This window comes from Bombina bombina, chromosome 7 (genome assembly GCF_027579735.1).
Source record: "Bombina bombina isolate aBomBom1 chromosome 7, aBomBom1.pri, whole genome shotgun sequence".
Classification (NCBI taxonomy): Eukaryota; Metazoa; Chordata; class Amphibia; order Anura; family Bombinatoridae; genus Bombina; species Bombina bombina.
Genome location: NC_069505.1, coordinates 299,261,548 through 299,282,043, shown reverse-complemented (window position 1 = coordinate 299,282,043; position 20,496 = coordinate 299,261,548). Strand labels below are relative to the sequence as shown.

At 37.5% G+C, this 20,496-nt stretch overlaps 1 protein-coding gene across 6 annotated transcripts in view; it reads right to left on the bottom strand.

Annotated features, from left to right (window-relative positions):
* PDZRN3 (PDZ domain containing ring finger 3) overlaps window positions 1–20,496 on the bottom strand; it is a 346,386-nt gene that overhangs the window by 95,042 nt on the left and 230,848 nt on the right. The window contains exon 1 of one of the 6 annotated variants that reach the window (XM_053720881.1): window positions 4,669–4,752. The exons of the other annotated variants lie outside the window; for them this stretch is intronic. Coding sequence (XP_053576856.1) covers window positions 4,669–4,737 — 69 coding nt within the window. The 5' untranslated portion in view covers window positions 4,738–4,752. Of the gene's footprint in view, window positions 1–4,668; window positions 4,753–20,496 lie in introns of those variants that run through there. 6 annotated transcript variants of the gene reach the window in all.

Below are 20,496 nucleotides of genomic sequence, written 5' to 3'. Positions count from 1 at the left end.
TGTCTAGGCCTGGTGTTGAGATCTATTGCTGTGTAGAATGTTGCAATATTAGATTAGGGTGATTGACAACCCCTTCTCTTGTGTGATTGGCTGTGCAAGGTCAGCGGTGGGGATTGCAAAAGAGATTGATTGTGCAATAGTAACTTCTGCATCCCTGTCTATAAACGTGGATGGACAGATACCCTGCCTGGGTAACTTGTCTGTCTGCAGCATCTTAAATGGGGCCCTAAGAACGTGACTTAACAAATGTATCTGAAATATATTTCAGGGTTATATATAGGTATATGTTGAACAATTAAACAAATAGAAGCAGATGTAAGATTTCAGGAGTTGTGGCCCGTAGTTTACAGCCTTGCACTAATATGTCACAGCAACTGGCTTAGACTGTTACAAAAGATAAATGCTGAATGTTGTAGGATAGACAAAAAAATAGTTAATGTTTACACAAAGCAGCACAGATGCCCAGAGTAATGTATTTATACATAAAGCTGTTTAATTTAGAATTTTCAGTAGCCTTAGACCCGAGCATCTCCAATAAAGTGCAAAGTGATATCTCTTTGTATTCATTTGTCACACGCATGAGTTTGATTGACTCATACATTCACCCTTAGAAGTCTGCATTACCCCAGGAAGAAAAGCCTCAATTAATCAATAACCTGATTTATTACTTATCCTAGAGACAGTATTAGGAGCTGCAACCTATGAGACTTTAAACCCATATGATGGCCAGAAATATAATTAACCTCTTACTTTCTGGAATGGAGCAGTCACTTCTTCCTCTAACATCTATACTATGTAAAATGGGTGATCACATTTTTCATATAAGGGGCCATATTGTATTTTTTTCCACATAAGTATTTTAGAAATGCTACTAATCAATTTAAAATATACTATACTTATTTAAAAGCAATATTTAAATGAGCCATTCTGATATATACAACTCTAGTATTAAAAATTGGCAACTACCTCATCTCTACATTTTAGCCTCAGGTGTAGGGTATATAAAGTATAGAAACTAATGCTGAGACATTTCCCCACTGAAGCAGAGTATCAGTATAGCTACACATAAGATGTGTGTTTGGGAGTACCATAGTGGGTGTTCCTCAGTATCACTGTGTACAGCTTTAAAGGAATAGTCTAGTCAACATTAAACTTTCATGATTTAGATAGAGCATGCAATTTTAAGCAACTTTCGAATATACCCCTATTATCATTTTGTCTTCATTCTCTTGGTATCTTTATTTAAAAAAAACAGGAATGCAAGCATAGGAGCCAGCCCATTTTTGGTTCAGCACCTGGGTAGAGCTTTCTGTCTAAATGTAGCCACCAATCAGCAGGTGGTACCCAGGTGCTGAACAAAAAATGGGCCGGCTCTTATGCTTACATTCAAATAAAGATACCAAGAGAACGAAGAAAAATTAATAATAGGAATAAATTAGAAAGTTGCTTAAAATTGCATGCTCTATCTGAATCATTAAAGTTAAATTTTGACTAGACTATCCCTTTAAGGAAACAAATGCCACCAGGGAGGCTAATTTATGTAAAACAATTTGCTGAAACCCTCCCTGATATATAAAGTTTTAACCCCAACATTAACCAAAATATTGCAAACTTCAGCTTACAATACTAAAGTCCTTCACAATTACTGTTGCTGTTCCTGTTATGCTAAGAAAGTATATCCTTGAGGCATGGGCATCTGAAGACATTTTATGGGTAATGGGGAGGGTATAATATGCCCCATGCAATACAGTATTAGTTGCAACATGGGTAACAGACAAGCTGTGTGTTGTACACATGAGCTACATATCATTTTCAATATCGGGGGCTTACTGCTATTAAAAGAGGGACTCAAGTGACCTCTTATGCTCAGATATAAGGAGCAACTTTTTTTTTTTTTTTGGGGGGGGGGGGGCATGTTCCTCCTCTTGCTTTCCCCTTCACACACCCATGCCCTTCACATATATGAGATCAGTCATTTCTCTATAAGCACATACACAAAACATTCCCCCTGGAGCATGTGCTTGGTTATTCTGTTTTTGAGTTTGCAACCCTTTAATAAGAGGGATATTTACAGGACCTAGTAATTCACAGATGGATGTTTCTTTCAAGAAGGTCTGACTTTCTAAAAGACAGGAGAGTTGAAACATATGAGATTTGGACAGCAGATAAGAACCAGACATGCCCTTAATCTGTTTATATTTCTATCTTAATTATAGGCTTCATTAATCCTCAAGCCTCATGAATATCCCCTGAAGTCTTAAATTCCTTTAATACATTTGTCTTTTTTACACCAGCTGAAACATTATTCCATGAATCAACTACTCTTTCTGAAACAGTCCTCCCACAAAGTAGATCTCAATGTGAACAAACTATAAACTATGTAGTAGGTGCTGTTCTGTGTTAAATACCAGTTTGATAGAAGCATGCTAATGCTGTTTTCTGATTTCTGTACAGTTTAGGATAATTCATTGCTTTCCAGGTGAGAGAAAAATTACTAGCAAGTAGCAACTGCCAAAACCTTTCATCATTTGCAATTCATGTAGCGCCCTCTAATGGTAAACATAATACAGTTGTTTAACAAAAACTAAAGAGATATATAGTATAAATCTTTTGTACATTAATAGTTTCCTATTATTGTATCGGTGTCTATGGGAGCAATGAGTACCTATGGGTGAGAGGTGTGAGCTTTAGTAAATGGTTGCATAGAATAATGTGTGTTAAAAAGGCTGGATAATCCATTCTATTGTTTGTCAATATAGAGGAACAAATTAAGAACATTCTATACTTAATTATCTCTATAGAATTATATGCAGATCAAAGAGGTTAAACAACTCCATGATTACAATTATATATATATATATATATATATATATATATATATATATATATATATATATATATATATATATATATATATATATATATATTCAAAGTGGCACACTGGACACTCATAGTCTCAGATTTCTAATGTTAAAAAAAAAAAAGTTTATCAAGAATAATGTCATCTGGATTACAAAGATTACAAAAATTAGTGAAGATGGTTAGATTTTAATTGCAGTGTTTGGCATAATAACAAAATATGTGCTTAATTAATTATTCAAATTTGTATAAAATGGCTAAACAACAAAGCAGATCCCAATCTGGCAAACTGAAGATGAAGGGTACATCTGTCATATATGAGCCAGAATGTATCTTATGGCAGTTCAAGTTGGTATGGGATTTCTTCCTGTTTCAACCAGCTGTGGTTGAGTTTGGATGCTGGGAAGTCTCAGTATAATCCTAGCAGAGATTATTGTATTTGTGTACACTACAGATCTGCAGCAAACATCTCTACAATGTGCCAGAAATGAAAGGAAAATGACACCACAGACATAAAACACACTTATTAAAACCCCATTACTATAGAATATGTTGATGTTCTATACAAAAAATAGCACTCAATGAAAAATAGCACTCAATGTAAGTAAATTAGTCAGTTTACTGTAGACATAAGCAGATAGTGAATCATTTAACATAATTTATGATCCACTTAGGGTCCTCCTCCATTAAAACACAATTCTGGTGTCTTACAATCAGATGTGTCAAATAATGATACTGTAAACTCATCCACAAACCAATTGCTGGTGCAATTTCACAACAGTGTTTTGAAATCCAAGTCAAATTTATAAACATACATCTTTTTGAAAGTTTAGCAACTTTAGAGGGATGAGGAATTTAAAATGAAAGTTTCATGATTTAGAGACAGTGCAATTAAAAAAAGCTTTACAATGTAGCTCTAATATAAAGTTTTAAATGCATCTATTTCCAATAAGAACATATCTAGATAGGCTTTAGGTGCGCGCAGGTGTCTTGAGTACTATATGTAACATTTTTACTAAAATTGTTGTCCATGCTGCTATCGTATAGTGCTAAAATCACATGCACTTTATGAGCCTACATCAGTATGCTGATACATTTATTTATATAAATAAGCTCAATTTCATTTTAAGTTTGATATCCAAATTCTTTTCAATGCTGCATATCAGCTCCTGCATTGGGAGCTTAAAATACAATTATATCACTGGCACTGGGATATGATATATAACGTATAAAAATTTCAAAAAATAGAGAGAAAATAGATAGGGTTTGGTGCATTACCCAGCTTTTACTAGTTAAAATTCAACAATGTATTAATAAACAGAACTTACAACATGAACCATCTAATAGTAAACACATATCTGTACAACTATTAAACGTACACACAAGGCTGTCATGTTTACAAAACCTTATTAATATATTTATGAGATGTTAACTCCTTAGTTGCTATAAAATGCTGCAATGTAATGTGTAACTGCCCTCTTTGGCAGCCAAATGGGTAAACATTAGGAATACTGACAATAATTTCTGTCCCCTCCATCCTTTAGAACTAGACACAGGTCAAAGGCCAGTTCTGCCTAAAATATCTAATTGCTAGAATAAAAATAGGACAAATCCAACCCACAGTGTACTCCAGGCACAAAACAAAGCAACAATTCTCTTACTGGGTCACACACATAAAGTTTCTGTGCTCCAGGACACTTCAATATTTGAAATTCCTTTAAATCCCTTTGTAGCCAATGAGTGCAGTACATAAACCTTATGCATCAGTAGGAATTTGGATTTATAAAGCACAAGTCTCTGGATATTTACCTGGCAAACTTCATAGAGCAGCCTGTATTCTTCATCTGCTCTCCTCAGGCTGCACAGGCGGCATCCCATGTTTAAGATGAGTCTCTTCCCTCAGTTGTGTATGGGAGAGTCTGAGAACTTGCTACTTTTACATTGGTCTTGTGTGCTTGGTGACAGAAGGCAAATGTCCCTCCTCTGTGCTGCTGCTGCTGCTGCTGTAGCTGAGTTCCTCCCATACACTGCGCTCCTCACCCTCTGCTGCGCTCTGCTCCAGCGCACACACTAAATACTGCTACTCACGCATATTAATCACATCTCATTGACTATTCATAGCAGACACTGATACACAGGTTGTAATTGCTGACTGTGACACACAACATTCCTCCTATTAGCAAGCAAGGACTAGAATTCACAGCTATTTTGTTTTGTTTTAAACAGAAGCACAAGGTTTGTTTTGTATATAAATCTGCATCTACAAAACTAGGATTCTGAACTTGGGAGTTGATGTCTCTATTTTTGACCCTGACATGGTGTCTGTATTTCCTGTATTGGTTTAGGTAAAGTGTACTGTGTATTTAGCCAGATTTACTTTAGAGAATTATAGGGAATGTCTATTATTCTTTGTATATTTTATTTGAGGTGTTACCACTTTAAAAGTAGAGTATAAAGGATTATATACATATAGACTATAAAGTTATAATTGATCAATTCTATTATGTTGATTAATATTTCTTCAGACCTGAAAAGAATGAAGTTTTTTGAAAGACTGCATTTTAATATGGAATTTTAGTTCAATAAAATTGTATTATTAATTAAACGGGCAGTCAAGATTGGATAGAGCAAGCGATATCTCATCAACTTTCCAAATGTACTATTATCATTAATTTTGCCTAGTTCTCTTGATATTCTTTATTACAGAGTAATCCTAGATGAGCTCAGGAGTGTGCACGTGTCTTTCACCATCTGTCAGCAGTGCTTGAAACAATGTTTATACCAATGTTATACATAGTTGCTAACACTGCTGCCATAGTGATAAAGATAAAGTTGTTTCAAATTGTATTCTCTATTTGATTAATGAATTTGACTTTACTGTCTCAATTTACTTTGATTATGCAATTTGCTTCATTGTCTTGGAATCCTTAGTTAAAAAGCATACCCAGGTAGGCTAATGAGCAGCAGATCGCTACTGGGAGCTAGCTGCTGATTAGAGGCTATACATATATGCCTCTTGTCATTGGCTCACAGAAGTGTATTGCTATCCTTCAACATAGGATACAAAGAAAACTAAACAATTGTATGTGTAAACAGGATTTGTTTAAATTGTATGCTCTAACAGATTTGTGAAATAAAATGTTTTGGTTTCGTGACCCTTAAAAAAAAAAATGCTAGTGTACCTTCTAACAACGATATGTTGAGAACAAATTTTGTGGGCAAGGTAAGAAAAGGTGTTAGGGTGGAACCTCATTGCTTTTGTCATGACCTATGCCTCATTACTTTGTGTGGATGAGACAGAGCTGGTATACACACATAGCAGGACTCTTTATTCCCCTTATATACAGGTGAAACTCGAAAAATTAGAATATCGTGCAAAAGTTCATTTATTTCACTAATGCAACTTAAAAGGTGAAACTTATATATGAGATAGACTCATTACATGCAAAGCAAGATAGTTCAAGCCGTGATTTGTCATAATTGTGATGATTATGGCTTACAGCTCATGAAAACCCCAAATTCACAATCTCCGAAAATTAGAATATTACATGCAATCAATAAAACAAGGATTGTACATAGAACAATATCAGACCTCTAAAAAGTATAAGCATGCATAGTTTACTGTATGTACTCAGTACTTGGTTTGGGCCCCTTTTGCAGCAATTACTGCCTCAATGCGGCGTGGCATGGAAGCTATCAGCCTGTGGCACTGCTGAGGTGTTATGGAAGACCAGGATGCTTCAATAGCGGCCTTCAGCTCTTCTGCATTGTTTGGTCTCATGTCTCTCATCTTTCTCTTAGCAATGCCCCATAGATTCTCTATGGGGTTCAGGTCAGGCGAGTTTGCTGGCCAATCAAGCACAGTAATCCCACGGTCATTGAACCAGGTTTTGGTGCTTTTTGCAGTGTGGGCAGGTGCCAAGTCCTACTGGAAAATGAAGTCAGCATCCCCATAGAGTTTGTCTGCGGAAGGAAGCATGAAGTGCTCCAAAATCTCCTGGTAGACGGCTGCGTTGACCCTGGACTTAATGAAGCACAGTGGATCAACACCAGCAGATGACATGGTTCCCCAAATCAACACAGACTGTGGAAACTTCACACTGGACTTCAAGCATCTTGCAGTGTGTGCCTCTCCATTCTTCCTTCATATTGTGGGTCCTTAGTTTCCAAATGAGATGCAAAATTTGCTCTCATCAGAAAAGAGGACTTTGGACCACTGAGCAACAGACAGGTCTGTTTTTCTTTAGCCCAGGTAAGACGCTTCTGACGTTGTTTGTTGTTCAGGAGTGGCTTGACAAGAGGAATACGACATTTGAAGCCCATGTCCAGAATCCATCTGTGTGTGGTGGGTCTTGATGCACTGACTCCAGCCTCAGTCCACTCCTTGTGAAAGTCCCCAGCACTTTTGAAAGGCCTTTTCCTGACAATCCTCTCCAGGCTGCGGTCATCCCTGCTGCTTGTGCACCTTTTTCTTCCACACTTTTCCCTTCCACATAACTTTCTATTAATGTGCTTTGATACAGCACTTTGGGAACATCCAACTTCTTTTGCAATTACCTTTTGAGGCTTTCCCTCCTTATGGAGGGTGTCAATGATGGTTTTCTGCACAACTGTCAGGTCAGCAGTCTTTCCCATGATTGTGATTCCTACTGAACCAGACCGAGAGACCATTTAAAGGCTCAGGAACCCTTTGTAGGTGTTATGGCTTAATTAGCTGATTAGAGTCTGACACTTTGAGCCTAGAATATTGCACCTTTTCACAATATTCTAATTTTCTGAGATTGTGGATTTGGGTTTTTCATGAGCTGTAAGCAATAATCATCACAAGTATGACAAATCACGGCTTGAACTATCTTGCTTTGCATGTAATGAGTCTATCTAATATATTAGTTTCACCTTTTAAGTTGCATTAGTGAAATAAATTAACTTTTGCACGATATTCTAATTTTTTGAGTTTCACCTGTAGTAGCAGAATGACCAAATGTGACCTTAGCACATAATACTCAGCAAATACAAAGATATTTACTTACAATGCAAACTGTGAATTCATATAAAAATACAATTTATTGATAATTCTGGTACTGAGGAAAACAAGTCTTGAATCAAAATAGGTTTGCATTTTCCGGGACAGTTGTGGGGCATGCAATAGTTCTGTCCCTTTTTAGCCAGATCATTTTATTTAATCCGATCGTCAGAGCAGAAAACACAATTCTACTAGTGATGATTAAATAAACCACTATTCCTCCAAAGGCTTAGAAAATCCTTGTGGGTCACAAATTTTGGGAAATTCATGTGCTTCAAAAGCAAAAAAAAAAATTGTTTACAGCTTGTGAGACATGCTACTGTTCTGTTCACCAATGCAGTTATGCAAATATGACCCTGGGGATAAATTGTGCACAAACAGCCATATATTGTAAGCCCTCCTATTGGTTTCTTAGTACTAAAAGTATATTGTGGGCTAGGAAAATGGGGGCATACAGAGAACCTTTGCCCATAACATTTTACTCCTCTTGAGTAAAACGGATTTTGGAAAATAATAATGTATATCTGTAGCTCCTTTGTTATGGTTTCCAAAAGTACAGATTGGCTACAAAGTTTTATGTAGCTTGTATTTGCAATTTAAAGGTCATGATAGTGCAATTTAAAGGTCATGATAATTTATTAGTATATTTTATTATTGCAAATGCTATTTGCGCTCAAAGTAGACTTTTAATGCGTGCGGGTTTGCTCACGCATTACAAGTTGAAAGTAAAAATCTAGCGCGTGAATGAAACTTGATGCGTGCTAACTTCAGTATTTCGGATATTGCAACAGTGTTAACTCTTCCCTATAGGCTTGAATGGAGTGCACTAAAAAAAAAAACCTGACACTTATACTGTAGGTCTTTGGGTGTGCTAATCCGTTGTGCTCAAAATCGAGTGCAACTGTTTAATTTCAACTTGTAACATGTGCATAAATTAGTGAGGTCGCGATATTGCTTATTGTGATCTGCGCTAACTTTAGCACGCCACTTGTAATCTAACCATATTTGTTTAATCCATGCAAAGCTAAAATCTCCCTGCCGAGCTGGTCTTAAACACACTAACACGAGCATGCTCATTGCCACTATAGGGTTATTGGTAAAGGGATGTGCTAGGCCCTTTTCTGAGAGCGTTCTGGTTTATGATTAATAACCTTGGGGAAAATTGTCAAGTTTAATATAGATACATATATATATATATATATATATCATATTTATAGTGTTATTGAATCTTTGTTTACTTTTTAACTATTTGGCTGGTGTGAGTAAAACTGGCCTTTTAATAAACAGTCCAGCTGTGAACATTTTCAGAATACATTAACACTATGTAACTTGCCTTACTTTTTTAAAAAAAAAAAAATCAGACTTATTCCTGGAGTAGGCACATTTTGACACTGTCATTTTGTTAGGGAACAGTACACAGATTTGGCAAAAATTTTTAATCTTAAAGCCTCTGCTAAGGCCAATTAGGTACATATATGTAGCAGTGTTAGCCTTGTAAAGTCTGCAGTGTGGACTTCCAATTCTCAAAGCTGTGGAAACCCACCATTTCAGAGGTTAAATTACAGGAAATGGGGAAAAATAAATAATGCAAATGTTTCGTATTCCTTTATTTTTTTTCCCCATATTCCCACGATTAACAACAAGATAAAAAAGCAGTAATTCTTTTTAGGTCAGAATCTCTGTACAGACCCTCAGGAAAACATTGAAAGTTTATAAATGATTTAGTCCACAGAGATAACATGTTATTTTCCGTTTGGAGCTACCTAGAAGCTGTGATTCAGAAGTTTTATGTGAGTGTATATAAAGTTGTATGCATTGCGCAATCATGTTGATATTGAGTTTTGCTCGGGCCAATGGAAGGTCAACAGAACAAATAAAGGCTACATGTGGGTGTCAGTGCTCAGATTTGATCTGCTTCACTGCAGATGACTTCAGGGAAGACTACAAGAAACCCACGCATGTAACTTATTCTCTCTAGTTCATTCAGTAAACTACAATCCTGTGAGGGCTATCATGTAACAGGCAATTTCATATTGTGCAAACACTTTCCTTAAAGGGGCATTCAAATAATTTTTTTATATGTATTTTGTAAAGCACTAAATTACACAATGTCTATATTCAAAATGCACAATTTCAATTCTGTTTTATTTATTTATTTATTTAAAATCCGAAGGGTTTTGCACATATAGAGCAGTTCAGGGAAATACAACCTTGTTTACGAATACCTGCTCTCCTCTGCTCTGGCCAATCAGTGGCTAAATGTAAATCAGTTAGTTACTGCATGACTCTAAGCAATCACTATGTAGCATGTTGCAGTGTTACATGTACCATACAGTATGTATGTAGGATGAAATCCAGCCTCTACGGGCGATTGGGGGAAAAGCACAATGTGCAGAGGTCAGTTACAGACAAACATGCTATAAATAATGGATATATAGGTTACCTGTATAAACATTTTAGGAGCGTCTTAAGTTACATGATTAAACACTAAATACTGTATATAAACATAGTATGGAAGTTATTCCCCACCACCCCCTAGCTATGGGTGCCACCATATTGAAATCTGTCTATCACTACATTTTAGTGCTGATGTTTGCACATGTGCAGTAACTCTCCTTCAGATACCTACAGTGTAACCTAGGTTCCAAAATGGCGGCACACATTATTAGATGGAGGTGCATTAAATGTATTTAGTTGAGTGTCCCTTTAACCTAATTTTCAAAAACCGGTAAAATAGATGTAATCCTATCACCATGTTTAGCTTTAGGTGATAAGAACTTATATGTATCAGACACCTATGCAATTGTAATACATTTTATAAAGCCAGAGCACCAATTTGAGGATAACATACTACAATATGTTTTATAAATCATTCTTTATCTTTCTGTTCTTATCAAATGTTATTCGAATTTCCTTAAAGGTATACTAAACCCAATTTTTTTCTTTCATGATTCAGATAGAGCATGCAATTTTAAGCAATTTTATAATTTACTCCTATTGTCAATTTGTATTAGTTCTCTTGCTATCTTTATTTAAAAAGCAGGAATGTGATGTATAGGATGCCGGACCATTTTTGGTTGAGAATCTGGGTTATGCTTGCGTATTGGTGGGTAAATGTAATCCTCCAATAAGCAAGCGCTATCCATGGTGCTGAACCTAAAATGGGCTGGCTGCTAAGATTTACAATCCTGCTTTTAAAATAAAGATAGCACGAGAACAAATAAAAATTGATAATAGGAGTAAATTAGAAAGTTGCTTAAAATTTCATGCTCTATCTGAATCATGAAAGAAAAAAAAATTGGGTTCAGTGTCCCTTTAATACAATTGGGCACACAGGGACTGAACATAGAGCACAGACTCTGACTCAGTCATTATATTTTCAGCCTCAAGTTCTTCTCATGAAGGTCACTTTGTTTTTATATCTTCTGGGTTTTTTTCCTTCTCTTTGACAATTGTTTCCCATTCCTCCCAGCTTATATCCCTCCCTGGAATCACTGCCATTGTCTATACATTCTCACCTTTAGGATTTCTGAATGTGTCACTACCCTCAAATAGGGGAATCAATACACCAAAACTGCTTGTGCAACCTCCTACACAAACAGGAAGCATTAAACTCAACTATTATCTAAAATTCATATGAAATAGTTGGAATTAAAGGGATAGCATACTGTCCCAGGGATCCATTGCTCACTGGCTGATAAAATAAATATCATAGCTATATTGGTTGATAGAGATACAGCTCAACACGCATGCAATCTAAATTATTCTTGCTAACAAATGATCATAAATAAAAAAATAAAAACAAAAAAAGACAACAATGCCCCTTTAATACATGTATATCATTTTGACCTTCCCTTAACCCTATAGCTATTCCTGAAAATCTCAGACCTAGCTGACAGTTTGCTGCCTATTTCATATTGCCTCCTTAGCCCACAGCGTCCTTACTTTACAGAATAACTTCTCTGCTCAACCCTCACACCTCCCTGGACTGCACAGGGAGTGCAGAATTATTAGGCAAATTAGTATTTTGACCACATCATCCTCTTTATGCATGTTGTCTTACTCCAAGCTGTATAGGCTCGAAAGCCTACTACCAATTAAGCATATTAGGTGATGTGCATCTCTGTAATGAGAAGGGGTGTGGTCTAATGACATCAACACCCTATATCAGGTGTGCATAATTATTAGGCAACTTCCTTTCCTTTGGCAAAATGGGTCAAAAGAAGGACTTGACAGGCTCAGAAAAGTCAAAAATAGTGAGATATCTTGCAGAGGGATGCAGCACTCTTAAAATTGCAAAGCTTCTGAAGCGTGATCATCGAACAATCAAGCGTTTCATTCAAAATAGTCAACAGGGTCGCAAGAAGCGTGTGGAAAAACCAAGGCGCAAAATAACTGCCCATGAACTGAGAAAAGTCAAGCGTGCAGCTGCCAAGATGCCTCTTGCCACCAGTTTGGCCATATTTCAGAGCTGCAACATCACTGGAGTGCCCAAAAGCACAAGGTGTGCAATACTCAGAGACATGGCCAAGGTAAGAAAGGCTGAAAGACGACCACCACTGAACAAGACACACAATCTGAAATGTCAAGACTGGGCCAAGAAATATCTCAAGACTGATTTTTCTAAGGTTTTATGGACTGATGAAATGAGAGTGAGTCTTGATGGGCCAGATGGATGGGCCCGTGGCTGGATTGGTAAAGGGCAGAGAGCTCCAGCCGACTCAGACGCCAGCAAGGTGGAGGTGGAGTACTGGTTTGGGCTGGTATCATCAAAGATGAGCTTGTGGGGCCTTTTCGGGTTGAGGATGGAGTCCAGCTCAACTCCCAGTCCTACTGCCAGTTTCTGGAAGACACCTTCTTCAAGCAGTGGTACAGGAAGAAGTCTGCATCCTTCAAGAAAAACATGATTTCCATGCAGGACAATGCTCCATCACACGCGTCCAAGTACTCCACAGAGTGGCTGGCAAGAAAGGGTATAAAAGAAGAAAATCTAATGACATGGCCTCCTTGTTCACCTGATCTGAACCCCATTGAGAACCTGTGGTCCATCATCAAATGTGAGATTTACAAGGAGGGAAAACAGTACACCTCTCTGAACAGTGTCTGGGAGGCTGTGGTTGCTGCTGCACGCAATGTTGATGGTGAACAGATCAAAACACTGACAGAATCTATGGATGGCATGCTTTTGAGTGTCCTTGCAAAGAAAGGTGGCTATATTGGTCACTGATTTGTTTTTGTTTTGTTTTTGAATGTCAGAAATGTATATTTGTGAATGTTGAGATGTTATATTGGTTTCACTGGTAAAAATAAATAATTGAAATGGGTATATATTTGTTTTTTGTTAAGTTGCCTAATAATTATGCACAGTAATAGTCACCTGCACACACAGATATCCCCCTAAAATAGCTAAAACTAAAAACAAACTAAAAACTACTTCCAAAAATATTCAGCTTTGATATTAATGAGTTTTTTGGGTTCATTGAGAACATGGTTGTTGTTCAATAATAAAATTAATCCTCAAAAATACAACTTGCCTAATAATTCTGCACTCCCTGTACAGTGACACATTATTGTTATACCTTTGTGATATAGTAGATCCAGGGGGGGAAAAAATGATGTAATTAAAAAACAAACACAAGAAACAGCTCCGAAAGGAGCTTGACGGCCCGTGAAAGACTCACCAGAAACAGCAGTTATGAAGCAGCGGTCACAAAGACCGCTGCTCCATAACCCTGTCCGCCTGTTCTGAGCAGGCGGACAGACATTGCCGGAAATCAACCCGATCGAGTACGATCGGGTTGATTGACACCACCCTGCTGGCGGCCCATTGGCCACGAGTCTCCAGGGGGCGGCGTTGCACCAGCAGCTCTTGTGAGCAGCTGGTGCAATGCTGAATACGAAGAGCGTATTGCTCTCCACATTCAGCGATGTCTTGCGGACCTGATCCGCAATTTTGGATCAGGTCCGCAAGACATTTGATAAATAGGGGCCAATGGCTAATATTTGTGCCAAAAATCAGCCAGTTATTATTTGCCAGTGTATTTGTAGATGCCAATAAAGATAGTACAATCTGGCATCCAGGATACTCAAGTACAGGTGATTACACTTGACCCAGGCTCTGACCAGTGACAAAGGCTAATCATCCTGTCCATTCTTCAGTAAGGCCATCTAATGACCGAATTGGTCATCCCCAAAAACCACTGGTGAATATAAAAAGCGCCATTTATATAAGGATGAACTTTTAACCTGCCTTTCAGGGAAAAGCTAGCAAAGGGTTTTTTTTAGTTTTTTTTTTTAGCTTAGTCCAATTTCACCCCCCTCAACCACACAGGCACATTCTCAATCTTTGTTTGCTTTCACTGGAAGCCACTACACAGTGTTAAATGAGTCATTTACTTGCAAAAAATTGATGTTTGTTGGATAGTTAAAACCTGCAGCTATTGTTCAGCCATAATGCACACACTAATGCAATTACCAACTGCAAAAGAGCACATTTAGACGTACAATAATGCAGGATGCACCAGCTGATACTTCACAATGAATCTTCCTGTTGTGTGAGAGATAGAAAACTACAAATTACATGAGCGATTGACTGAGGTTTGCTCTTGGAAAGGTCTGTGGCAGGGCACCGAAAATGTGCCAGGAACTCCAGAGGGTGCAAAAATGACAGAATTGCCTCTGAAAAGAAAAAGAAAATATATCCCTTATATTAAAGTTAAAAGGAACTTGAAACCGAAATGTTTTCTTTCATGATTTAGAAAGAACACATTTACTTCTATTATCAAATTATCAAATTGTTTTCATTCTTTTGGTATCTTTTGTTGAAAAGCAGGGACGTACTTTCAGGAGTAAATGGCAGCAGTTTTGCAAGAATGTTATCCATTTGCAAGTACACTATATGGCAGCACTATTTCCTGCCGTGTAGCGCTCCAGAAACCTACCTATGTATCGCTTCAAAGTAGAAAGCCTTGGGAACGAAGCAAATTTGATAATAGAAGTAAATTGGAACCTTTTGATCAGAAAATACAATTTTTGGGTTTCATATTCCTTGAAATATAAAAGTGTTAATGAAAGCTCCCTTATTGTACATGCAATCATGATTACATGGAAGGTATGTTTGGTGCATGCAGTCTATTACCTATTTAGTGATACTATTTAATTCTGTTTTTTTTTTTTATTTGTTTTTTTTTTTTAGGAAGGATGGTCGCTAGCAATATCACAGTTACTAAAATATTGCAGCTGAATTGTCCCTGTGGCTAGAATGTGGCTGCAAGTTGTAAACAAAGCCCTAATAAACCATTGATTCCAGAATGTTTACACTAACTATAATCCTAACCAAAATTCATAATCCAAACTATAACCCGAACCTTAAAGGGACAGTACACTGTAAAATTGTTTTTCAATTACTTTTTTTTTACCAACTGCAGAGTATAAAATGTACAGCTGAGTTTGTGTTTTGAAGCCACAACCTTATAAAATGGGTTGAGCTTGTAGGTATAATTAGATCTCATTACTTTATCCCATTGTGTACATATACTGCACATGCTTCTTTATCTTATATCTGCCTGTAAACCAAAGACCAATACTTGCAGAGAACAATGGAACATTTACATTTTATTACCTTATCTCTTCTGTACCCCACTGGGAGTGTAATTTCTTCTGCTGGCTGTGTTTACACAGCTTATCTATAGCTTGAACCTAAGGCAAAAAGCTTTCAGAATACAGTATCTCACAAAAGTGAGTACACCCCTCACATTTTTGTAAATATTTTATTCTATCTTTTCATGTGAGAACACTGAAGAAATGACACTTTGCTACAATGTAAAGTAGTGAGTGCTGAGTGTACAGCTTGTATAACAGTGTCAATTTGCTGTCCCCTCAAAATAACTCAACACACAGCCATTAATGTCTAAACCATTGGCAACAAAAGTGAGTACATCCCTAAGTGGAAATGTCCAAATTGGGCCCAATCAGCCATTTTCCCTCCCCGGCGTCATGTGACTCATTAGTGTTACAAGGTCTCAGGTGTAAATGGGGAGCAGGTGTATTAAATTTGGTGCTATCGCTCTCACATTCTCTCATACTGGTCACTGGAAGTTCAACATGGCATCTCATGGCAAAGAACTCTCTGAGGATCTGAAAAAAAAGAATTGTTGCTCTACATAAAGATGGCCTAGGCTATAAGAAGATTGCCAAGACCCTGAAACTGAGCTGCAGCACGGTGGGCAAGACCATACAGCGGTTTCACAGGACAGGTTCCATTCAGAACAGGCCTCTCCATGGTCGACCAAAGAAGTTGAGTGCACATGCTCAGCATCATATCCAGAGGTTGTCTTTGGGAAATACATGACATTACTCGATTACTCTAACCATGCCTTGTGGTCCAATGAGACCAAGATAAACTTATTTGGTTCAGATAGTTTCAAGCGTGGGTGGCGGCAACCAAGTGAGGAGTACAAAGACAAGTGTGTCTTGCCTACAGTCAAGCATGGTGGTGGGAGTATCATGGTCTGGGCCTGCATGAGTGCTGCCAGCACTGGGGAGCTACAGTTCATTGGGGGAACCATGAATGCCAACATGTACTGTGACATAATGAAGCAGAGCATGATCCTTCCCTTCAGAGACTGGGCCTCAGGGCAGTATTCCAACATGATAACGACCCCAAACACACCTCCAAGACAACCACTGCCTTGCTAATGAAGCAGAGGGTAAAGGTGATGTACTGGCCAAGCATTTCTCCAGAACTTAAGATAGGTAAAAAAGAGAATATCTAACCTGGTTAATGCGGGACTCAGCTCACCTTTAAAACTTTCCCAAAGGTTTAAATGTTACTTGAATTTATATAAGGTGGCGCAAATAAATGCCGTTCCGACTTTAGTGGTGTCTATTGAAAATAAAAATCTCTATATGTAAGTGTCCTCCTGATGTATTCTAATGAGTGTATGCAAAAACAGGGGAAACCTTATTCACAAATTTCAATCTGTAGTATAAAAAACAGTGTTGTGGTAGAGTTAATAAATAATCAATTTATTAATAATCTAAGATGAATACCTAGACAAAACCAAATCTCATATATAACATCCTCAATGCTAAAAATACTAAACACCGGTGTTGGTAAACTATTACTACAATTTAGGCCAGTAAAAAACAATCAATAATTAGATCGATATTTAAAATAAAGTAAAATAAGTTTAGACTTTGTAAAAAACAGTAGCAATTAAACGATTGAAACAGATTAACAAATCATCCTATACAGTGTTAAACATGTCTCTACAAGTAATACTATTAAGAGTATACACAGCCCTCAGAATAGGCTTTGAAATAGAGGTGATGAAAATTGTATCAACACAGTAATGTCCGTTTTTCAATGTATCAAGGTTGAGGCAAAATGGGGTTAATCTCCAGAACTTAACCCTATTGAGCATCTGTGGGGCATCCTCAAACGGAAGGTGGGGGAGCACAAGATCTCTAACATCCATCAGCTTAGTGATGTCATCATGGAGGAGTGGAAGAGGACTCCAGTGGCAAGCTGTGAAGCTCTGGTGAACTCCATGCCCAAGAGGGTTAAGGCGGTGCTGGAAAATAATGGTGGCCACACAAAATATTGACACTTTGGGCCCAATTTGAACATTTCCACTTAGGGATGTACTCACTTTTGTTGCCAACGGTTTAGACATTAATGGCTGTGTGTTGAGTTATTTTGAGGGGACAGCAAATGTACACTGTTATTGTCATGTCTATTACCACAGATAACTCTTATTTACACTCATACACCTTTAAGGGAAGGTACCATTTATCAACATGCCAGTATAAAGCTCACTCCTACACTCTAATCAGAACTTGGTATTGAAGCTTACAAAGTAAGTACTACTTCCACTGAGCCTTCTTGTTTGAACAAACAGATTACCTGTTTGTTTCCCTACAAATCCACACTATGCTAATAGTATCCTGCTTTTGTGACTGGGAATCCCGTCCGGAACCTAACAGCTGATGTGACGTCACACGCTGACTGACGCACACAGATCAGCTTACCGGTAAGACTGCAACCTTCATTCCGGATCATTGATCTACTTCCTCAAAGGTATGATAACCGGGACTTACAACTTATTATATGTACCCAGGAACTTTTACCTTCTCTACGCATCTACAGCCAGCTTGAGATTCCGGTGCGTCGCCATTTCCTCCTTCTCTGCTGAATTTGGCTAGTTAAGGTTGTTACTGCAGCATTCCACTCTGTAAGCATTACTGTTATTGTGTTTCATTTCAACTAGAATTTTACTTTGTATCACATATGGTGAAACCTAGGATAACCTCTGCTGTACAACCTGTTGCCACCTATACCGCCTATAGAGGTTAAAGTTACACCTAAAATTAAGGGAGTGTTTCTGCTTCATATGTTAAATACACATTTAACATTTACCATCCCCATGTGAGTCTAGAAGCAGGAGCACTACCACAATACTACAATCTGAGCATTAATATACAACAAACTTTTAATAGAAATTCCAAATCTACAGTTGTGGTTCTAAACATCCTTAGTGAAGACTGTCTATTCCTTTAAGGTTATACAGAAATTAAGAGGAAAACATTGTTACTTGTGACAGTTATACAGGCTGTACATTGACTACTTTACATTGTAGCAAATTGTATACTGTAGGTGGGGATAGCACAGACTAAATTAACTATTTCAAATGCCAATATAAGGGTAAAGAAAATACCTGTAAACAATTGAATACACTCCAGCAGGTAAAGAGGATCATTGGGAACAAATTAAAGGGGAAATGTCCCTTTAATTCTACTTTATTTTTTAACTGAGATGTCAGAGATGGGGAGATTTTACACAATCACCATCCTCAACATCCCAGCCAGCACAATGTGGTTGGCAATCCCTTGGGCACAACAAAGCAGCCAGCTACTAAGACCTCTGGCCAGAATGCCACATTCTTTCATACCTAAACCGATAATTTATGTGCCTGAATTAGAACTGGTTCTTGTTACTCTCACATTTCAGGCCCTATACTAAAAGCGCACACACACAGGATCTTAATTTGTTAATTACTGAACATTAGGCATCCTAGCAAAAAAAACAAAAGGTAAAGATAAAGGGCCTCATTAATACATCATTAACACCTACTTCCCAGGTAATTAAACCTCTGGAAAGAAGCAGCAAGCCCTTTTGTCCATTATTCAGAAAAGATGGTTGGAATAATTATAAGGTTTTACAGAGCAATTTAATAGGCTTAAGCAATTAGAAGGGTTCTATTAACTTGTGGTTGGTATGGCATTATTTCCAGCTACCCGTGGTCCTCTCACAATACTTAAAAACTATATAAAATGTTCTTGAGAGTTCATAAGAGCCTATTCTGCAACTGCACAATTAGGCTATGTTGGATTAAAATTGGATTAAAAGGACAGTAAAGTCAAACTTAAATTTAAATGAATTGGATAGAGCATAAACTTTTACAAAAAAAATTTGCAATTTCCTTCTATTATCAATTTTGCAACAAAGGGTACAGAGAGAAGAAAGCAAGTTTGATGTTAGAAGTAAACTGGAAAGTTGTTTAAAATTGCATGCTCTATTTAAATCATTAAAGTTTAATTTTGACTATTCTTTCCCTTTAACTCTTTCAGTGCTAAGCACTTTCCCACCTGGGTGCTAAGGTTTTTTAATTTTTTTTTTAATTTTATACTTTTAAAAATATATTTATTTTAACTTTTTTTTTATATTTCAGATCCCCAAGACTTACACTGTTGGAAAGGCTAGGCGATTACCTTTCCAACGGTGGGTCTTGGGGGTCTGTAGCTGCTTAGATGCCTGAGATACAGGCTTCTAAGCAACATGCCCCCTGTTCCTATATTTAACATTGTTAATGTTAAATAAAGTTGCGCAGTGACGTCATCACGTCATTGCGTGTGACGTCACCCCACGTAACGTGAAGCCCCGGCGATGCCCGTCATTATGCAGGCTCGATCGCCGGGGTAGGAGCCGGTGGGAGCCCCCAGATCTCCCTCAAAGTGGGAGAGTGCTAGTGACGGCTCTGAGCCGTCATTAGCACCTGACTGAGACAATTTGTGACGGCTCAGAGCCGTCGTTAGCACTCAAGGGGTTAAAGGGACACTAAACCCAAATTCTTTCTTTCATGATTCAGATAGAGCATGCAATTTTAAGCAACTTTCTAATTTACTCATATTATCATTTTTTCTTCATTCTCTTGCTATCTTTATTTGAAAAGCAAGAATGTAAGTTTAGAAGCCGGCCCATTTTTGGTTCACAAATTGGGTTGTCCTTGCTGATTAGACAGCACCAATAAACATGTGCTGTCCAGGGTCTGAACCAAACATTGGCAGGCTCCTTAGCTTAGATGCCTTCTTTTTAAAAAAAAAAAAAAAGATAGCAAGAGAACAAAGAAAAATTGATAATTGGAGTAAATTAGAAAGTTGCTTAAAATTGCATGCTCTATCTGAATCATGAAATAAACCATTTGGGTTTAGTGTCCCTTTAAATACCTAAAAAGTCAGATTTAACTCCTTAAGTACCATGAATTTTACAGAAAAAAACTTACTCAAAGTACTGGAGAATTGTTAGTATTTTTGCTATCACTTATTTAAACAGA